Source organism: Amphiura filiformis, chromosome 16 (genome assembly GCF_039555335.1).
Source record: "Amphiura filiformis chromosome 16, Afil_fr2py, whole genome shotgun sequence".
Taxonomy (NCBI): domain Eukaryota; kingdom Metazoa; phylum Echinodermata; class Ophiuroidea; order Amphilepidida; family Amphiuridae; genus Amphiura; species Amphiura filiformis.
This window is the reverse complement of record NC_092643.1, coordinates 30,494,173-30,515,043: the sequence shown is the minus strand read 5'-3', so window position 1 is coordinate 30,515,043 and position 20,871 is coordinate 30,494,173. Positions and strand designations below refer to the sequence as shown.

The 20,871-nt window shown below is 37.4% G+C and overlaps 1 protein-coding gene across 1 annotated transcript in view; it reads left to right on the top strand.

Moving 5' to 3' along the window:
• The window catches only part of LOC140135859 (membrane-bound transcription factor site-1 protease-like), a 169,715-nt gene that overhangs the window by 42,736 nt on the left and 106,108 nt on the right, over nucleotides 1-20,871 (top strand). Inside the window, exons 18-19 of the mRNA XM_072157507.1 lie at nucleotides 5,511-5,667; nucleotides 14,140-14,264. Coding sequence (XP_072013608.1) covers nucleotides 5,511-5,667; nucleotides 14,140-14,264 — 282 coding nt within the window. The remainder of the gene's footprint in view (nucleotides 1-5,510; nucleotides 5,668-14,139; nucleotides 14,265-20,871) is intronic.

Below are 20,871 nucleotides of genomic sequence, written 5' to 3'. Positions count from 1 at the left end.
AGCGGCCTATTTGTATAAATTTGCAAACAGAGCCAAAAGTCTGAATGAAATTAGAGACTGGTAGTCACGGCTTAAAATACAAAGTTTACCGTCTCAAAATGTCATCACTATCTCTGCGGAAATCACAGGAATAATCACAGGATGTAAGAATTGTACAGAATCTGGAGATGGTGAAATAGGTTAATGGAAATAAAGATGCACATAGAGGAAGCAATGTTGTATAATGTGAGAGGGAAAGTTAAATTGGACGGAGCTTTGTGTGCAGATGTATGCTGCAACAGGAAGTCACACTTAGACAGTCACTCAGACATTTAGAATACAGTGAATAAGGATTACTACTTATTTACTACTCTAGATTAAAGGGACACTCACAGATTTTGTGAGGATGATCTACAAGAGTTTTTGGAATTTATTGATATCATCATGATGTGGTAATTCAAAATTAGGTTACTCCTTCATGTAATTTTACACAAAATTAGGGTTAGGGTTAAGGCTAGGATTAGTGTTAGGATTAGGGTCAGCATTAGGGTTAGGGTTTGGATTAGCTTACACAAAATAATTACATGAAGGATCGACCAATCATAGGATGAGAAGGGGGGAATTAGAGAGTTGCAGCAACTTTAAGAGAGAGTTGTAGCAACAAGTTTACTTTGACAAAACAGCATGATTTATAAAAATTATTGGAGCTGATAATAAGTTCTTTATATAAACTGTGGTAGCTTTTGGGCTCTTTTGTGTGAATACTATGTTGTTGGAAGCTCATTCTGAGGCAAGATAAAATAAAAGTCTACATGATATGGCTACAATCGCAATCAAAGTTAAAATGGATACATCAGATTTTTTGTGTGTGCATCTGAACTCTCACTATATACTAGCATAAAATGCCAATTTTGCACTATGTAGCTTTTTCGTACTCTTAAGTTCTGTATTATCGAGTATTATTATTGAGGTGAAAACAATAGTTTATTTAGCCTACAAAGTATTTTTCCCTCGAACAGATTTGCTTTATGTTTGACTGCAGAAACGAATTAAATTTCATGTGGTTATAGTTACAGAATATCTCATGTTTCCTGCCCGCAAACAACTGGTTGGTTCTGATATAGTTCAACACATATAGTGTTGATGAGATTTGCACAATATATGCCATTGGGGACCACAATGAGGTCTTCATAAGGGTTTAAGGTGTTTTGATTGGTACAGGAAAGCCGTGAATAGGAGTCATCAAAATATTGGATGAGAGGAAATTGTCGGCTTCAAATTGAATTTGTAATGGCAGTGAGGATGTACTGTTGTGCGGGTGATTTGGATCACCTGGCTTGTTGTGTGAATATATTTGAAATTAAAAGTAAATAATAAAAGGGAAAAGTAATAAAATATGAAATCACACCGGAAACAATATTAATAGCAATATCATATGCAAATCTATATATATTAATTGCATAGAATCAGTTATTTGTGCAGTGTATTGAAATTTAATAATAAAAAGGCCCACATTCTTTTTTAATTCATGCTGATATTGTGGGCATATGATCCATTGGGGTCTTGTGGGGTGTATGTTTTCCAGGGGTATGCAGCAGGGGCATAGCAAGCGGGTGGACAGGGTGGACGAAGTTCAGGGGACCCCAAGGGTTCAGGGGGCCCAAAAAGCGAAAATAAAATAAGGATCAAGGAGATATTTAAAGGGCCTACAATACTCCTTGCCCATGGGCCCCTGAGGCTCTTGCTATGCCCCGTGCAGCCAAGAACAAAAATCCCAAAATAATGTAAAATGCATCAGAATTGTATTCAAAATGTACCCATGTTTTTCCTGGGTAGAGCTGCATAGTAGATACGTCCCTGGATATACCTGATCTCTATACATTATTCTGTTTATATTCTAATTATGTTGCAAGTGCACAGTGCAGATTGGAGGTGAAGTGATACGCACCCATGGGACTTCTGGTTCAAATTATATTTTGCACTATTGAAGTTTTGTATTCATTACATGTAGAATTAATCAAAAATACCGCAGTCGACAGAGTTGAGTATGGCTGAGTATGCATCCCTGATTAAGGTGGTATATGAGGATATTTCTGGAAATTAGGAAATAATCTGAGCATGTTTTAAACTTGAGTATGCTCCCCATAACCAGATATCAGAAAGGGATGTTAATCTGTGCAACACTAAAAATGTTTACTAAGAGACACATATAGGAGGAAAATTAAGATGTTCTTAACCCTAACGCCCTAGCTGCTTTTTGGTGAGGGGGAATTAAAGAAGGAAGGAAGAAAGAAGAAGAAGAGAAAAGTTTTTTCTCAGGTGCGATTTTGAACCACTGGCCCCTCGGGTGCCAGACATGTGCACTGGCCTACGGGGGTGTAGCTTTCATGGCCAAGCTTTCCGCGATCATATGACTGTTCGCATGATGACCCAATTGCATCACATGGAATACCTGCCCATGACTATGCTTTGTGAACTGTGGTTTTGTGTTGTTTAGTACAGTTGGGGTACACCAGAAGTCCATTTAACTGTGATAATCTGAAACACCAGTGCTAATGATCCAAATCTGACCTTACACAGCTTCAAAGTGTTTCCCTACTTCTGGTCTCCCACTAAATGTACGGTGAATGAACAGTTACCATCTGTATGCAGAGCAGTAGAAATTATCTGGTTTATGTCGACACACATCAAAAAACGGAGGAATAAAAGCACAGTGGTGCAAGATGTTCAGTATAAATTGTGTTGAAAAATGAAAGAAAAAAGCTACTCCCAACAAATTTTCCACAATTTTGGTATCAAGAAAAAAGAGAATGTGGCAGCTATCAAAAGAGCATGTGGCAGCTATCAACTTTCACCTTACTCATATTACTCGTCAATTACCCAATCAAGTGTGTTTGGGTTTTTTTTCCTGTTCAATGAACTGGCGGTAAAAGAAAGAGTTTTATTCTGCCGTATATGATGGCAAAATATAAACACTGCTCATCATCAAAGGAGATAGAGTGGTAGGATTGATACACATCCGCCATGATACACATCCTCAAGGCAGAGTTGATCAGCTTACCAATTATTAAACATAGCTTAACCATCTGGCAGCTGACATCAACTACTTTTTTTTGTTTTAATTATGTATATTTGTTTGTGTGATAAATTAAATTGTATTCAAATAAAGACTGATTTTGAAAAAATAAGCAAATAAATAAATAAATAAGCAAAAGAGTGGGCATAATATATGATCATTTTAAATTTTGTATTTTGGGGTGGGGGATCTATTCCGAGCAAAGTTCCTAGTGTATCTCTTAATCTCTCTCTGTTCGTATAGACAATGGAATTGCTATATTAAAATATCAAGTTTTCTGGCCACAATTTCAAATTATAAAGGTGATTTTCCACCCTCTACAAAAGTTCTTACCCACTTTCAAGACTTCTTAAAATGTGTAAATACCATGTTTTTTTTAGAATGTGAGCTTTCTTCTGACAAGCGATCGTCAGAATTATTGAAAGAGGGTTAAAATATCTCTTGGCTTATAAGACGGTAAATCGATGTTTAAATAAATCAAACTTGAATTAGTTTACTGTGTGATATACCTTGCGGCTCTTAATCATGATGATACCATTACAAAAGGGTCTATCCACATAGTGTTCTTCTAATCCAAATCTGGTGTAGATTCTGATTTAGATTTACTAAACGTACACTCATTACATAGTACATAGTATTCTGCAGGATAAATGATAACATTTATAAATGCAGTACTTATGCAAGGGGGGTGGGCAAGCATCAATATTTGGCAGGCCGAGAGGAGGGGGTGGCTCATAACTATTGCACACCCCTAATGGCAGCTTGAAGTCCACTTTATCTTTACATACGCACATCTTGATGTACATTTGGCTAAAATACACACTACCCCTTTTTGGAGTATTTTGGAATACCTTCCACATGGGGGAGTATACATTTCAAATGGATGAAATGTCATACACCCTCTGACAAAGATTCAACCTGAATCTTCCACAGAGGGAGGGTGAATTTCAAAATTTGGTTGGTTAATGTCATAATTCCTTTTAAAATTCATACTCCCTGTGGAAGTTATTTCCACAATCTTCAACACAGATAGTGTGGATTTTAAATAGATTAGCCCATTTGATCCATCTCTCAGTATTTCTTCAAACACATGTGATTGCTGTGAATGGAAGTGTACTCAAAATCCAGGCCAAATGGATGTACATTAATGTGCATCTAAATGTGTTGTGTGAACGCTCTCATTTATAGTATAAATAAATGAGAATTCCTGATAGTTTTCTTAATTAAGACTGGTTAAGTGACATAACACAATCTTCTATCCCTGCAGTTAATGGGCTATGCCAATTAAAATCTACACTACCCCTGTGGAAAATTTAGCTAAATTCTTCCACGGAGGGAGTATGAATAGAGTAGATAATTGAGTAACTTCCATTTGAAATACTCACTCCACTTGTGAAAGATATAGGTATGGCCATATTGCAGGGGGAGTATGGCTTTCAAATTGAATAACCCTGACCAATTACATATGAAAAACATACTCCCCCTGTAGAAGATATTTCCAAAATCTTCCACAGGGGTAGTGTTGATTTCAAATGGAATAGCCTAATTTACTGTTGGATGCTGGATGAAGTTGAAACTTGAACCCAAAGGAGTGTATTTTATTATTTATTTTTTATTTAGATAAAAGTCAATCTTCTACCTTTACACCTTCAGGGAAGTGCAAAGACTTTGATACTTTTTTATATTCAAGATTGAAGTACGGTAATGAGAAAAGCAAGTGTTTTTGCAAACAATGAAAACTGAAATGTGTCACATTTCGATCTACATTGAAAAAAACCATTGAAAAAAAGAAAGTACATTTTGAAAAGCATACAATTTAAGAAGTAAAGGTTAATGCAGTTTCCCTTGCACCCAAATAATGTGTCAGAGGCAGTAAAACATAATTTATGGGTGAAGCGTAGCTGAACCCATTATCTTAATGTTTCTGTTACCATAAAATAGTGCAACTTAAAGAGAAAATATCACTCTTTTGCGCAACTATTTTAAGTTGTTTACTTCTATGTGGTATGCGTACATGAATCCACAGCATAAGTGACAGCACATATCGCGGACAATTTATATGCTTTGTGTAGAATGTGTTATGCTTCACTGCATTTTAGACACAACCAGGGCACATTATTGCAGAATAATGCGCTCTCACATGTTGTTGGAGAAATCACTGCATAATTTTGAATAATGGATGGTAGGAGTAATAGAATCGTCAAAAAATCCAACATTACTATTTCATGAGTGAAAGATAAGTTGATGTGCATCATTGAAGAAATTCATCATTAATTGCGAGTGCCTGGATTTGATATCTGAACTCATTGCTAATTGTGGGTTCATCACTAATTGTAAATCCTGGATTTGATATTTGAACTATATAGTAATAATTAATATTTGATGTGCAGTTTCTACGACTGTAAATTTCTTCAAATTTTAAATGTCAATTGTTCTCTTTATTTGTTCTGCATAGGTACGGTGCTAATTGTGGACCCAGAAGAAGAGTTCTTCCCAGAGGAGATCAGTAAATTGAAGCGAGATGTTGACAACGGCTTGTCGGTGATTGTGTTTGCAGATTGGTATAACACTACAGTCATGAAGAAAGTCAAATTCTATGATGAAAACACAAGGTAAAAAGTCCTTAATCGTCAAATTGTCAACTTCTATAAGCACAACACAAAAAGAAACTCCACACTTTACATGTCCCGTCATAAATCTAAACCTGCTCATGTTATTTATGACAATTTGATTGACACAGTCGTGTGCAGCATCTTGTTAGCTCTAATTTGATACCCCATTTGCTACCAAAACCTCTAAATTGGTACCAGTATATGAAATTTGGTGCATTTTCAAACGTTGGAACTCGTGTACTGTTCTATGGGCCACTGTGAAAAACATTTTTGCTTCTAGAATCCATATGGCAAATTAACTCAAAATGGGGAATAAGAATGTTTGGGTGATGGGCCTTGAAGAGTTAAAGTGAGAAAATCTATGCTCTGATATGCCTGAAGTATACTACTATACTTTAATGAGCACCAATAGGCAGGCTTCATAACACTGTTGATTGATAACAATATCTCTGATGCAGTATCATATAAAGCATTTATTGAGCATAGCCTTTTTTATGATGTACCGTAAAAACTCGATAGTTAGCATATATGCTTACTATCGAGCGCTTTCAAAACATGCAAACATGAAGAGCCCCATCCACAAAAAAGGTTTTGAGCAAATCATTGATACACATACGAACACCCCAACCTGCAAATGTGTGTCTCAACCCCATTAGCTCAGTTGGTAAAGCGCCAGACTTTGGTACAATTTCATGTTTTCAAAAGCACTCGATAGTACGCACATATGCCAACTATCGAGTTTTTACATGTACATCAGTTGGTTGATTAAGAAAGTAATTGTCGATGTTGTGATGTGCCCTGAGTAATTTGATTTAATTTAATTATTTAACTTTGTTTACAAGCTGAAATTAGTACATGAGATGGGAAAACACCTTGTACGTTCAAGATAATGATGTGGAAAGTCGCTTTTGGAATTCCCCAAATTATTGTAAACAATGTCAGAGCTATGTTTGGAACTTGGAAAGCCCCAGTTCATTATTGCACCATCAGGAAAACCCCCAGGAAGTGATGTAATGTGAATGTATAATTAATCTTGGGAAATCCCAAGATTGCAGCAATGTTGTGAAAATGTGATTGAAGTAATGGTTTATTAATAGATGATGGGAATTTTGCATGAGTACGGATATAAAAAGCTGGAGGCTTTTGTTGGGACTTCACAGAATGCCATGGGAGATTGAAAACTCCACATGTGTGTGATGGTCTTCGTGCTTCAAAAAAAGAAGTACATTTTAACCAGTTTATATAGCCAATAATTGAGCTAATTTGAATACAGCAACGAAGAAGACAGCGAGCACACAAAAGTGCTCTTCCTCATCAAAGGATTAAAAGTTCTTCTGTCAAATTGCTGGAGTTTGCTGGGTTTGTGAAGGCCACGCATCTGTCAAGAAACAGTGGAGCTGTGTTAAAGAAACCGGTTCCCTGGAAAAAGAGTGATTGGTGAAAGAAACACCATTTTTCTAGAAAGCAGCGCAAGGAGATATATTTGAGGAGAAAGCAGCGCAAGGAGATATATTTGTGGAGATAACAGCGCAAAGGAGATTGGAGAAAGCATCATCATTTTCGTATGAGGATTTTATACGCAAGGATTTATAAGCGCAAGTGTACACTGGACTTCGCAGAGGACAAGCGAATAAGGATATATTACATCAGTCGTCCAGAACATTGCAAGAACTCTAGGATCACCAACAAGAAGACAGCTGGTTAAGTAGTCATAGAGTAAAACTGTCATTGTGTGATTTTATTGTATATGCGATATTGTTATTATATGTACCAATCATACTCTGTTTTCAATTAAAGACTTAGATTTTGTTAGCTTAAATAAACAGTGTATTTGTGTTGTGCATTCGTGTGAGTTCGGGTAAAAGGTGATTTTGGCCTTGAGTCAAGTACTAATCGTAACAAAAATTGGGGGCTCAAGCGTCCGGGAAATACACTGTAAAAAAAGTTAACATTAATTTACTGAGTCTTAAAAGTGAAAGTACAGTATGGCAGAGTTCAAAGCAGAAGAGTTTCTTGAAACTATAAATTGGGAGAAGTTTGATGAGTTGAAGAAGCCTGATTTATTAGCATTTGCTAAACATTATGACTTGAAAGTAAAGCAAGCTACAAGAAAGCAAATAATCAAAAATGCCTTGATTGATGTTTTGGTCGAGGAAGATATTTTTGATGATTCCTATTTGGAAGAGAAACGTGCAGTAGAAACTGAAATTGAGGGATTCGCATTTAAATTGAAAGAGCTGGAAATTCAATTAGAAATGAAGAAAATGGAAATGGACCAAAAGAAAATAGAAATGGACCAAAAAGAAAAACTGGAAATGATCAAGTTAGAGAATGAAAATAAAGAAAAACAACAGAAACTAGAAATGGAAGAAAAAGCACGCTAAGAAAAGATGGCGCTTGAGCACCACAAATTAGAAACAGAAGAAAAGGAAAAAGTAGCAAAATTAGAACTTGAAAAACAAAAATTGGATATGGAAGAAAAGGAAAAACTAGCTAAGATTCAAATGGAAGCACATTTGAAAGAAAAAGAAATTGAGTTTGAACAAGAGAAGTTAGCAAAACTAGGTGACAAATACTCATCAAGTTTCTCCTCAAAGTCAAAGTCAGGGTTTGATGTTACAAAGTATGTAAAGCTTGTGCCTAAATTCAAAGAGAAAGAAGTTGACGAGTACTTTCAACATTTTGAAAAGGTAGCTACAAATTTGAAATGGCCTCCAGAGCATTGGACCCTACTGTTACAAAGTAGTTTTGTGGGGAAGGCCAGGAAACTTACTCAGCTCTACCAATAGAGAAGTGTAATGATTATGAAGAAGTCAAACAGGCAGTCCTTAAGGCCTATGAGCTGGTGCCTGAAGCATACAGACAAAAGTTCAGAGATTCAAGAAAGCAAGCAGATCAAACCCATGTAGAATTTGCTAGAGTAAAAGAACAAATGTTTGACAGATGGCTTGGGTCAAAAGAAGGCAAAGATGATTTCGGACAACTAAAGCAATTAGTTCTTATAGAAGAGTTCAAGAAATGTGTCCACGTTAACATTAAAACCCATTTGGATGAAAGCGCTAGCAAAATTAAGACACTAAATGAGGCGGCGACAATGGCGGACGACTATGGCTTAACTCACAAATTGAATGGGAGTAGATTTGGTCATAACAGAAGTTATTCAAACAGGTTCAGCCATACATAATCAACCTAGAACAAATCAGGGTGGTACACAAGAAGGGAGATCTCAGTCTAATTCACAGCATAGTGCTGGTGGTAGAGGGACCCCAGGGAGTTCAGGTAACAAAGCAAAATTTGGGACTGAATTTAAAGCCAAAGTAACTTGTACTCATTGTAAGAGACCAGGGCATACGATGACCCAGTGTTATTTCTTAAAAGGCAGACAAGACGCACAAAAACAGCAGCAAACTGCTAGTAATACTGTAGGATGTGCAGTGTCACTTGTGTCAAAGAAACAAGTCAGTCAAATCAAGAAACAAGAATTCCCACAAAGGGAAGTGAGACAGACAAGGTGTGTGAAGAATTTGAACCATTTGTGTTAGAGGGAGTGGTATCACTTGGTGATAATGGTAGTCCAAAGCCCATTAAGATTGTGCGAGATACGTGTTGTGCACGGTCTATGATTCTGGAAGGAACTTTGCCCTTTAATGAGGATAGTTCAGCTGGTAATGCTTTGATCCAGGGTATTGGGATGGAAATACTTAATGTACCTCTCCACAAAGTTAACTTGACATCTGACTTGGTTTCTGGTCCTGTAACCATAGGAGTTAGACATGAATTACCAGTCAAGGGAGTGTCCATGTTGTTAGGAAATGATTTGGCAGGGGGGAAGGTTTTTCCTGACCCAATAGTCACAGATAAGCCCTGTATACAGGATGATAATAGTGAGGAAGAGGAGATATTTCCTGCATGTGCAGTGACACGGGCAATGAGTAAGAAGGCCTCATTAGAAACAATTGAGGACAACCAAATTGACGACTTAGGCTACAATTTGGAAGACACATTTGTGTCAAAGTTGAATGAGAAAGAAGATAAACTTCCTTCTCCTGGGGATAAAAATACCCCTCAAAATGACACAGCCTCTGAGCATGAACAAATTGGGGAAACCATGAAAGACCCATTAAGTCATGACAAGCTGATTCTGGAGCAACAAAATGACCCAGAACTCAAAGAGATCAATCAAAGGGCATTGACCCTAGAAGAAGCAGAACAAAATTCTGTCTGTTTTTACAAACAAGATGGTGTGCTAATGAGAAAATGGCGCCTTCTTGATGTTCCTGCCGATGAAGAGTGGAAGGTAGTGCACCAAATTGTGGTACCAAAAGTATACCACACTGAAGTAATTAACATAGCACATGATAGTCCCATGGCAGGGCATTTGGGTGTTAAGAAAACTCATGAAAGAATTCTGAGACATTTCTGGTGGCCCACTCTCAGAAAAGATGTTTCTGAATATTGCAAAACATGTCACATATGCCAAGTAGTAGGGAAGCCAAATCAGAAAATACCTCCTGCTCCATTAAAGCCAATTCCAGCCTTTGATGAACCATTTAGTAGGGTTATTATTGATTGTGTAGGCCCCCTACCAAAGACTAAGTCAGGTAATCAATACCTTCTGACAATTATGTGCGCATCAACACGCTTTCCTGAAGCCATACCCTTGAGAAATATTAAAGCAGTGACAATAGTGAAAGCTTTAACCAAGTTCTTCACATTTGTGGGGCTCCCCAAGTCCATACAGTCAGACCAAGGATCAAACTTTACTTCTGGAGTATTTCAGCAGGTCATGTATCAATTAGGTATAGAACAGTATACCTCAAGTGCTTACCATCCAGAATCACAAGGTGCACTAGAAAGGTTCCACCAAACATTGAAAAACATGATCAGGACATACTGTTTGGAATTTCAGAGGGACTGGGATGAGGGAGTACACTTGTTGTTGTTTGCTGCTAGGGAAGCTGTTCAGGAAACTTTAGGATTTAGTCCTTTTGAGTTAGTGTTTGGACACACAGTCGCTGGCCCTTAAAGTTGTTGAAAGAAAAGTGGCTCAATGAGAAATCAGATATCAATTTGTTGGATTATGTCTCCAATTTTAAGCATAGGCTTAACAGAGTAACTGATATTGCCAAAGAAAACTTGAAACAGGGTCAGGCCAAAATGAAACAATGGTATGATAAACATGCCAAAGAGAGAGTGTTCAAACCAGGTGACAAAGTTCTAGTACTGTTTCCAATTCCAGGACACCCATTACAAGCCAGATATCATGGCCCATGTGAAGTAGAGTCAAAAGTGGGTGAAGTAGATTATATTATCAAGACTCCTGGTAGACGCAAGAGCAGGCAGTTATGCCACATAAATATGCTCAAAGAGTATGTTGAAAGAAGTGACAGTGGCATTCCAAAACCTGTGTGTACAGTAAAACATGCTGATAATGTAGACAAACATGCCGATGTAGACAAAATCGCCAATGTAGACAAGAGTAAAGATGACAATTCTGATGTCACATTTGACCAGGATAAAGAGCTGGAGCACAAAGAGTATAATGTAAAATTGAACAATTCTGATGTGCTCACTAATTTGGACTCAAAGTTAGGTCATCTTTCTCAAGATCAACAAAGTCAAATTGCAAATTTGATTCACAAATTTGACAATATATTTCCTGATACGCCAAGTAGAACAAATGCTGCATTTCATGATGTAGATGTTGGTGATACTAAACCAATTAAGCAGCATCCTTACAGAGTCAATCCATTGAAAATGGAACATCTCAGAAATGAGATCAATTACATGCTAGACAATGATATCATAGAACCAAGTAGTAGTGAGTGGAGTTCACCATGCATTCTTGTTCCCAAGCCTGATGGTTCATACCGATTGGTCGCAGACATGAGAGCTGCAAATGTTCATTCAAAGACAGACACATACCCAATTCCAAGAATTGATGATTGCATTGACAAAATTGGGAATGCAAAATTTGTTAGCAAATTTGATCTTTTGAAAGGGTACTGGCAGGTTCCACTCACAGACCGTGCCAAAGAGATTTCTGCCTTTTGTACACCATTTGGTCTTTACCAATACAAAGTTATGCCATTTGGGTTGAAAAATGCACCGCAACCTTTCAGAGAATGGTAAATCAAATTGTGGCAGACATAGAGGGATGTGAAGCGTATGTAGATGATTTGATTGTTTATAGTCAAACTTGGGAACAACACATGGAACAACTCCATCAATTGTTTGAGAAGCTGTCTGAAGTACAGTTGACAGTCAATCTGGTAAAAAGTGAGTTTTGCCATGCCACAGTCACATACTTGGGATATGTTGTAGGTCAAGGTCAGGTGAAACCTATCAAAGCCAAAGTTGAAGCAATTGAGCAATACCCCACACCTGTAAACAAGAAGGCACTCATGAGATTTCTAGGAATGGTTGGCTATTATAGAAAGTTCTGCCCAAACTTTTCAGAGGTAGCAAGTCCTTTGACTGATTTGTTGAAGAAAGATGCAAAATTCATTTGGTCAGAACAGTGTGAAAATGCTTTTCACAAAGTCAAATCGATACTCATGAGTTCACCAGTGCTTACTGCACCTGATTTTCAGAAGCAGTTCAAGTTGACTGTTGATGCCAGTGACATAGGCTGTGGAGGTGTTGTGATGCAAGAGGGTGAAGATCAAATAGATCACCCCATTTGTTACTTTTCAAGGAAATTCAACAAGCACCAGAGAAATTACTCCACAATTGAGAAGGAGTGTCTAGCATTGCTATTGGCATTGCTACATTTTGATGTGTATTTGGGTACCACAGTATACCCTGTGCTTGTTTTCACAGATCACAATCCCCTCACCTTCATCAACAGGATGAAGAACAAAAACCAAAGACTGGTGAGGTGGAGTTTGACCTTGCAAGAGTACAATCTGGACATCAAACATATTAAGGGAAAAGACAATGTAATGGCTGATGCCCTGTCCAGAATTGCATAAAAGGGCTGATAAACAAAAATTTCCTTTAAAAGGGAAGTTGTGTGTGACAAGTAGTCACTGTGTATGATGAGTTAAATACTCAAAGTTGATAATATGTTGAAGTTGATGTAAAAGAAGAAAACATTTAAGAAAGTTTTCATTATATTCGAACTTTCTTCTTTTAAGGGGGAGGGTGTGATGTGCCCTGAGTAATTTGATTTAATTTAATTATTTAACTTTGTTTACAAGCTGAAAGTATTTCATGAGATGGGAAACCCCTTGTACGTGCAAGATAATGATGTGGAAAGTCGTTTTGGAATTCCCCCAAATTATTGTAAACAATGTCAGAGCTATGTTTGGAACTTGAAATGCCACAGTTCATTATTGCACCATCAGGAAAACCCCCCAGGAAGTGATGTAATGTGAATGTGTATAATTAATCTTGGGAAATCCCAAGATTGCAGCAATGTTGTGAAAATGTGATTGAAGTAATGGTTTATTAATAGATGATGGGAATTTTGCATGAGTACGGATATAAAAAGCTGGAGGCTTTTGTTGGGACTTCACAGAATGCCATGGGAGATTGAAAACTCCACATGTGTGTGATGGTCTTCGTGCTTCAAAAAAGAAGTACATTTTAACCAGTTTATATAGCCAATAATTGAGCTAATTTGAATACAGCAACGAAGAAGACAGCGAGCACACAAAAGTGCTCTTCCTCATCAAAGGATTAAAAGTTCTTCTGTCAAATTGCTGGAGTTTGCTGGGTTTGTGAAGGCCACGCATCTGTCAAGAAACAGTGGAGCTGTGTTAAAGAAACCGGTTCCCTGGAAAAAGAGTGATTGGTGAAAGAAACACCATTTTTGGAGAAAGCAGCGCAAGGAGATATATTTGAGGAGAAAGCAGCGCAAGGAGATATATTTGTGGAGATAACAGCGCAAAGGAGATTGGAGAAAGCATCATCATTTTCGTATGAGGATTTTATACGCAAGGATTTATAAGCGCAAGTGTACACTGGACTTCGCAGGACAAGCGAATAAGGATATATTACATCAGTCGTCCAGAACATTGCAAGAACTCTAGGATCACCAACAAGAAGACAGCTGGTTAAGTAGTCATAGAGTAAAACTGTCATTGTGTGATTTTATTGTATATGCGATATTGTTATTATATGTACCAATCATACTCTGTTTTCAATTAAAGACTTAGATTTTGTTAGCTTAAATAAACAGTGTATTTGTGTTGTGCATTCGTGTGAGTTCGGGTAAAAGGTGATTTTGGCCTTGAGTCAAGTAATGCGACTCGTAACAATGTAATGTTCAGATCAGAAGTCTCTAGCTTGTCCTAGTGTCAAATTGCAACCAGTTGACTGATGGACATCTTTCTAGTGACATTGCTAGTGATTTTGCAAGTGATTACTGGTAGCATAGTACAATGAAAACCCTTATGAATCTGTACACTATTTAACTTTTGCTCTTGTAACATTAAATTGATTGACCATGTGGTTCCATTTTTGCAGACAATGGTGGATGCCCGACACAGGAGGAAGTAACATTCCAGCACTCAATGAGTTATTAGCACCATGGGGCATGGCCTTTGGGGACAATGTCTTTGAAGGCGAATTCAAACTATTAGACCATAAATGTAAGTATGGAGTGTTTGTGTTTGGAGGGAAGGGAATGGCCATGGGTGCACAACTGGTAAATGCTGCCCCATTCACTCACTGTACAAGATGGGTCTTTCTCAAATGTTGTTTTCTTGCCCTAAGAGCTTCAGAAGATTTCAAAACTCACTTTCTGCAAGTTGAGGAGATGCAAACAGCTAGTGTAGAGAAATCCCACTGTGTCTTTATAAGATAAGCAGAACGTTGCCTATCCCTATACGCCATACAGCTCACACCTGTAACCAAATAACTTCAGTAACAGTTAGGGTTTTTTTAGCGAATTCGCCATCGGACAAGTTTAGAATTGTCAAGCTTTCATCAGGAGTAGTTCTGACTTCTTCAGGACAAAGTACCTAAGTATGACACATGTAGGCCGCCCCTTGCCTACTGATGGCTCTGAAAAGAGCTGTTCACTGAACCTTCAAATTTAGCAGATAGACAGAAATCTGCTTGTTCTCTGTTGACAAGGGGCAGTCTTAAGTGAACGGCTCTTTTCAGAGCCATCAGTAGGCAAGGGGCGGCCTACATGTGTCATTCTTAGGTACTTTGTCCTGAAGAAGTCAGAGCTACTCCTGATGAAAGCTTGACAGTTCTATCTAAACTTGCCTGATGGCGAATCCGCTAAAAACCCACTAATTGTTATGAACTCCTGTCGTAAAAAGCCTATCCATAAATTAGCTTCAGTAAGCTTTTCTGAGAATTAAATTGAATACTGGAACTAGCGTTTCATTAAAATGACGTTTGGTCCCATATCATCGGACGTCATCGGACAGGTTGATGTCCAATGGTATCAGATGAAATGTTGCGTTAAAGAACAGTAAGTTCCAGTATTTGATTTAATTTTTGTAGTTTTGTGTCTACCAACTGGATGAATTATCTACATCCAGATATTTTGAGAGCTTAGTGAATTCTTTATAAAAAAAAGTCAGATCCTGCTCATTTTTGATAGAATTTATCATCAATCGCAGTCCATTGAATTGATAGTTTTAAACCTTTTTTAAATGTATTTCTTTAGAAGTAAATGCCACATTTCCATTTTCGAAACACTGATTTTTTTTTGCCTGTAAGTTACCAGGTGATTCTTATCTACAGAATCTCACAGTACTTTGTGGGTTTGTGTTCCTTGTCAGTATATTTCCCAGTTTGCTTCATCTTGTGCTGGCACTTGTTTATTATGCTATCTCTAGTCATAATTGTAGCACATTGTTTTGTAAATGAGAACCCCTGGCCCACTGTTGTAGTTGCTAACCATAATATATATCTTTTATATCAAATATGATAATTGTACTGTCCCTACTCTACAATGGTTCATCTACCGTACATGCTATAATGACAGAGCCCTCTATTCATGGTAGTAAATCCCATATTCATATGACTACTTGTTTCAGCTACAAATATCCATCTGTGTGGAGACTTGCATGTCTTCGCATAGTCCCAAAAAATCAAAGCGTAGTTAGCAAAAAAATTGGGTTTTTATGCTTTTTTTGGTCAAAAAAAGGTCCACATTTTGGGAAGAAAGGCCCACTTTTCACAAAATTGCCCCCCCCCCCTTAGAAAAAAGGTCCTTTTCAAAATCAGCACCCCCCAAATCCTGTGTACGGGCCTGCTGCGCATGTGTGATTACTGATATATTATACCCTTGCATACACGCATAATTTCAAAGCACCTGGTATCTCATTAAATAAAAAAGTATCAAATAATGCAGGATATTGCAGTCAGGGATTAAGTCATTGCACTTTATAGGTATTTCAATTTAGCACTGTTCATTTAGTTATAAAAGGTTGATCTTTATGGTTGATATCTCAATTAATTTCTTCCACGACTGGCTCCTTCAGGTGCACTTACCATGTCTGTAGTTTCTCCCAATTCCAGAAAAATACAGCACTAAATTTAATGGATTAAGAAAATATTATCCTGTTATGCCAAGGGATGAAATAAAAACTCGACCGCCGGTTGCCTATTTAATGGAACATGCGTTTAACGTCCCCATCCCTAGTTCATTTGTAAACCAATTATAAATTCTCCATTGGGAAGAGTGAAAATCTGAATTCAATTTCCAGATATTGCCAATTAAATTCAGACTTTTTCCCCCAATCAACTCAATACCCCAGCCACCACCGGGAATAGAACCCAGGACCGTGTGCACTAAAAGGCGATTACCCAAACCATTATGTTCTCCCTTAATGTAGCACCAACTTAATTATAGATGGTTTTAATGCAATAATGTGAGTTGTGTTAATGGCTTTTGTAAAACGAGAACCTGGTGAAAGCAAAGCAGCTAATAATAGACATAATTAACCTAATGGAACTAATTTGATTGGTAATATAAGTATTTTATAAGCGAATTGGATGAATAGTTCAAACAAATTTGCACAATTTAACAAATTTAACAAAAATGAAAAATGGGACTTTGTCCTTCATATTATATTGTGGCATTCATTAACCATAATATATACGAAGGACATTTAATTTACTACCAATCTATCAAATATTTCAGTATATTAAGGGATCTAGAATGAGCGTTTATGGCGTTTCGACAGTATTTTTTGTGGGACATGAGAGCACCTCAGACGTATCGAATTGCATTCTGAATACGAAGCATTTCTTTCTGATATCAAATAATTTTCATTTTTTGAAATTCATGATATAATACAAATTTTATGACAAATTATTAAAATTTGATATTTTTCAAATTTTTGATATATAACAGTCCTCGAAATAAATTTAATAAATCTAATGATATATTTTTTAAGTGTATGTAGCTGGAAGGAAAAGCCAACAATCAATTGAAAATTTTGGATTTTTCCCCCCAAAAGACCTTCTTTTTTTCGGTGATTAAAAAAAAAAATCCATATCTTCAATAATGAAAGGTCAAAATTTTCAATTGATCGTCGGCTTTTCATCCCACCTACATACACTTTAAGTATAAACATCAGATTTATAAAGTTTACTTCAAGTACTGTTAAATATCAAAAATATCAATTTTTAATGATTTGCCATAAAATGTGTATTACATTGCGAATTTCAAAAAATCAAAAATTATTTGATATCAGAAGGACATTCTTCGTATTCAGAATGCAATTCGATATGTCTGATGTGCTCTAATGTCCAAACGTTCATACCCCTTCCCTTAAGCATATCCCAAGATAATATAAAAGTTCAGGTCGTATATCACTGATCATTTTACTTTAACATTTGTGTTTGTGCGAGCCAGCCACACCAGCAAAGAGCTGTGCGATGATGGCTTCTGTTTCACAATGGGTTATTCAGAGGTGTAAGTCTTTCCGGAATTCCGGAAATGTGGCCAAAAATGCTTTTTTTTTTTTTTTTTTTTTTTAACATTTCGGATTTGGATGATGATAATTTGTCATAAAAAGAGCAAAAAAAATCTTTTTTTGGAAGGGGTGATACCCTGCAGCCTATTCGCTGGACAAGCCCCCTTGCACCCCCGGAATTCCAGAAATTTGGCGAGGTGCTTGCCTTAGGCTCGCATGTTTTTCAGGGAGTGGATCGTTACCTCACTTACACGTCTGGTTATTCCAGTTGAAATCCATACCCCATGGAAGACATGACCTTAAATCTTCCAATGGGGCTACCTGAATGAGTGACTCAGGATTTTTGTAAATTATCTGTATGTATGTGTCTGTGTTTGCCTGCAAACGAGGACACATACAAGATTTTTCACTCTAAACTGCGGACTTACCTGCAACAGAGTACCGTCCTCGGTTTCAAACTACTGCAATAGACCTCAAATGCGGGCTAGACCTCAAATGCATGCTAAATGCATTTGAGCGGTACTTGCTCAAAACCGTGGACCATATGTGTAAAAACTACAGTCCGCAGTTGATGGCTAAAATTCTGTTTCATATTATACACAAAAAAATCTGCCATTTTAGTCCACGGTTAGGCAATGAAAACACCATACACATGTCCGCGGTTAGATAGCAATATACATTGTCCACTTTTGCCGGAAAACACAAATGGAAGTGTATGTGTATGTGTAGCCATGGAAAACAGTTGCACTAAGACAGCAAAGCAGATCTTAATTATAGTGTTTAGTGGAAAATAGTTGTGGGCAAAGTTAAAATGTTTGCACATTTCATGGTAAATTTTGGTCCTCCAAATTAAAAAGTCTGCAAAAATAACTATTTAAAACTGCAAATAAAATAAACTTCAAAACTGTTAAAACTGTAAAATAGTACACATGACTGTACACTGTTCATTCATCATTTTAATAGGCTGCATGGGTTTTATTTAGCTCTGTGCTAAGTGATGGAACCCAATCTCATTAAAGTCAACAAGCTGAATTATTGAATCATAAAATTCAGAGTGCATCACTGAAGGAGCCTGTTATGAGTACCAGGGTATATTGTAAGCATAATTAATATGCTGTAGTATGTACTTGTTGCTGGGGACAGTTAATTAAAATCATAGGCTGAACAGGAGAGGAGCACTTTCTAATTACAAGGCTAAGCTTACTTGACAGTCTTTTAGATAAAAGTATGGGGGGAGTGAGTACACATTTTGGCAAACAAGGGCACACATGAGTAATGTGTTTAAACTGCAGACCCATTTGTGTGGTCCCCTTTTGTATGCTTGTATTGGGCTCTTCCATTTAAAATCCACACTACCCCTGTGGAAGGATTTTGGAAATATCTTTCACAGAGGGAGTATGAATTTCAAATGGAATGGACATTATTAGGCAGTTCCATTTTAATTTCATACACCCTCTGAGAAAGATTCAACCTGAATCTTCCACTGAGGGAGGGTGAGTTACAAATGTAGCTGGTAAATGTGTTCATTCCATTTGAAATTCATTTTCTCCATGTGGAAGATATTTCCAAAATCTTCCACAGGGGTAGTGTGGATTTTAAATGGAATAGCCCATTTAAGGCATCCCTTTGATTTTGCGGCCTCTTGCACTGCTATTGGTCCTTGCCTCGCTTCACTGAATATCGCATATTTATATTTCAAATAATTCCTGGACGGTGTTGGACTGGAATGCATTATTATAGGTATTGACCGCAGTTGCCGGAAGTAGGGCGAGTCCGTACTTAGGTAGTGAAAACTTAACCACATCCATGGTAAGGTAACAAAAACTGAGTTGGGTAGTTAATACTCCATTCGCCCTTTGCACGGATCCACCATCTTGCTACCAAAATGAGGTTCTCCCTGCAAACAATGTGCATTTTTGTTTCTTGCGCTTTTCTAGCAGTGCACCAGAAGGCTTTTGCAATGCGTACGCTGTAATTAAAGCATGCGTTTGACAGGTGTATGCACACACAGCACGCACTTTGTTGCTAGAACCTCGCTTTGAGATGGCCGTATGCGATCAGCTTAATAGACCCTATGCAATTTCAACCGGAACGGTATAACAATGGAAATGGCAGCCATGTTGAAGCACAAGTATAAGATGATGGAGGGACAGGTCTCTAGATCGATTCCACTACCATTTATATCCACTACCTGTTTTATTGTATGATCATGGGACATTCCCCCTTGGAAGCCCCATTGCATGGAGGAAGATTTATTCATGAGAATGAGTGATATCGTATTGCATACACTCTATAGGGTGGGTCGACATCCTTGTAGCTGCTGTTTAAATTATTGAGGGATGTGCGTGATGTGAGCATCATGGTGTATGTTTACAGAACTTAAAGAAAGAACTCAAATCCCGAGAACCATTTGGAAATTTAGCTATATATAAATCTTTTACATAGATGCCTTATGTGAAAACCAATACATCAGTATATAGTACATTGATTTAGTGATGTTTTATTGAAACACCCTGTTTTAGTGATGTTTTATTGATACACCCTGTAGGTATACCTATATTTCCATTTCAGGCATGACAATTTTACATATAGACCAGAATTGAGTGATATCAGTCATTGCTTATGCACTAAAAGTCAAATTGGACCCAACCAACCAACCGTGCAGTAACTTCATTGTGTAGTTCCGCAGGCAAATGGTTCCATTAGCTTGTTTCCATGGTGATGTGTGTTTCCATGGCGATACTAAAGCTAGAATAGAGGCCCCAATATGGTGGACATATAGTATGTTTGATGCTTTCAGGTCATGAATGTGTGGAAAATGTGGAGGGTGTGGAAAAAATGTATTTTTACTTTGTATTTTGTAAAGTCATCATTTCAAAAGTTAAATATTTTTCATTTAATGACTTGAGAACAGAACATACATGTATGTATGTGTTCTACATAATGTTAAATGGAATGGAAGAAAAGAAAAGGGAAATTATTGTGTGATATACAAGAGGGGTTGACAGAAATATACACTAATCCGACGAGCCAAGCAATGGTCAGAATTCATTCCGCCATTACTGTGGGCACCAAACTGGTGTTGTAACTGCCCAATTGGGTGGAAAATTGCTACTTCAATAAAAGTCATATTATATTGAATTGCATTGTTAACCTTTGTCACACGGGTGATAGATCACAGTTTAAAATTCCCGCAAAGCCTACATCATTTCACACTTCAGGTGGGATGGGTCCCTTCAATGGCTGCCATTGAGGTGTAGGAATGCGTGGAATCGGATTTGTGTATAGAGGGACTGGTGTAAGAAAACCCTAT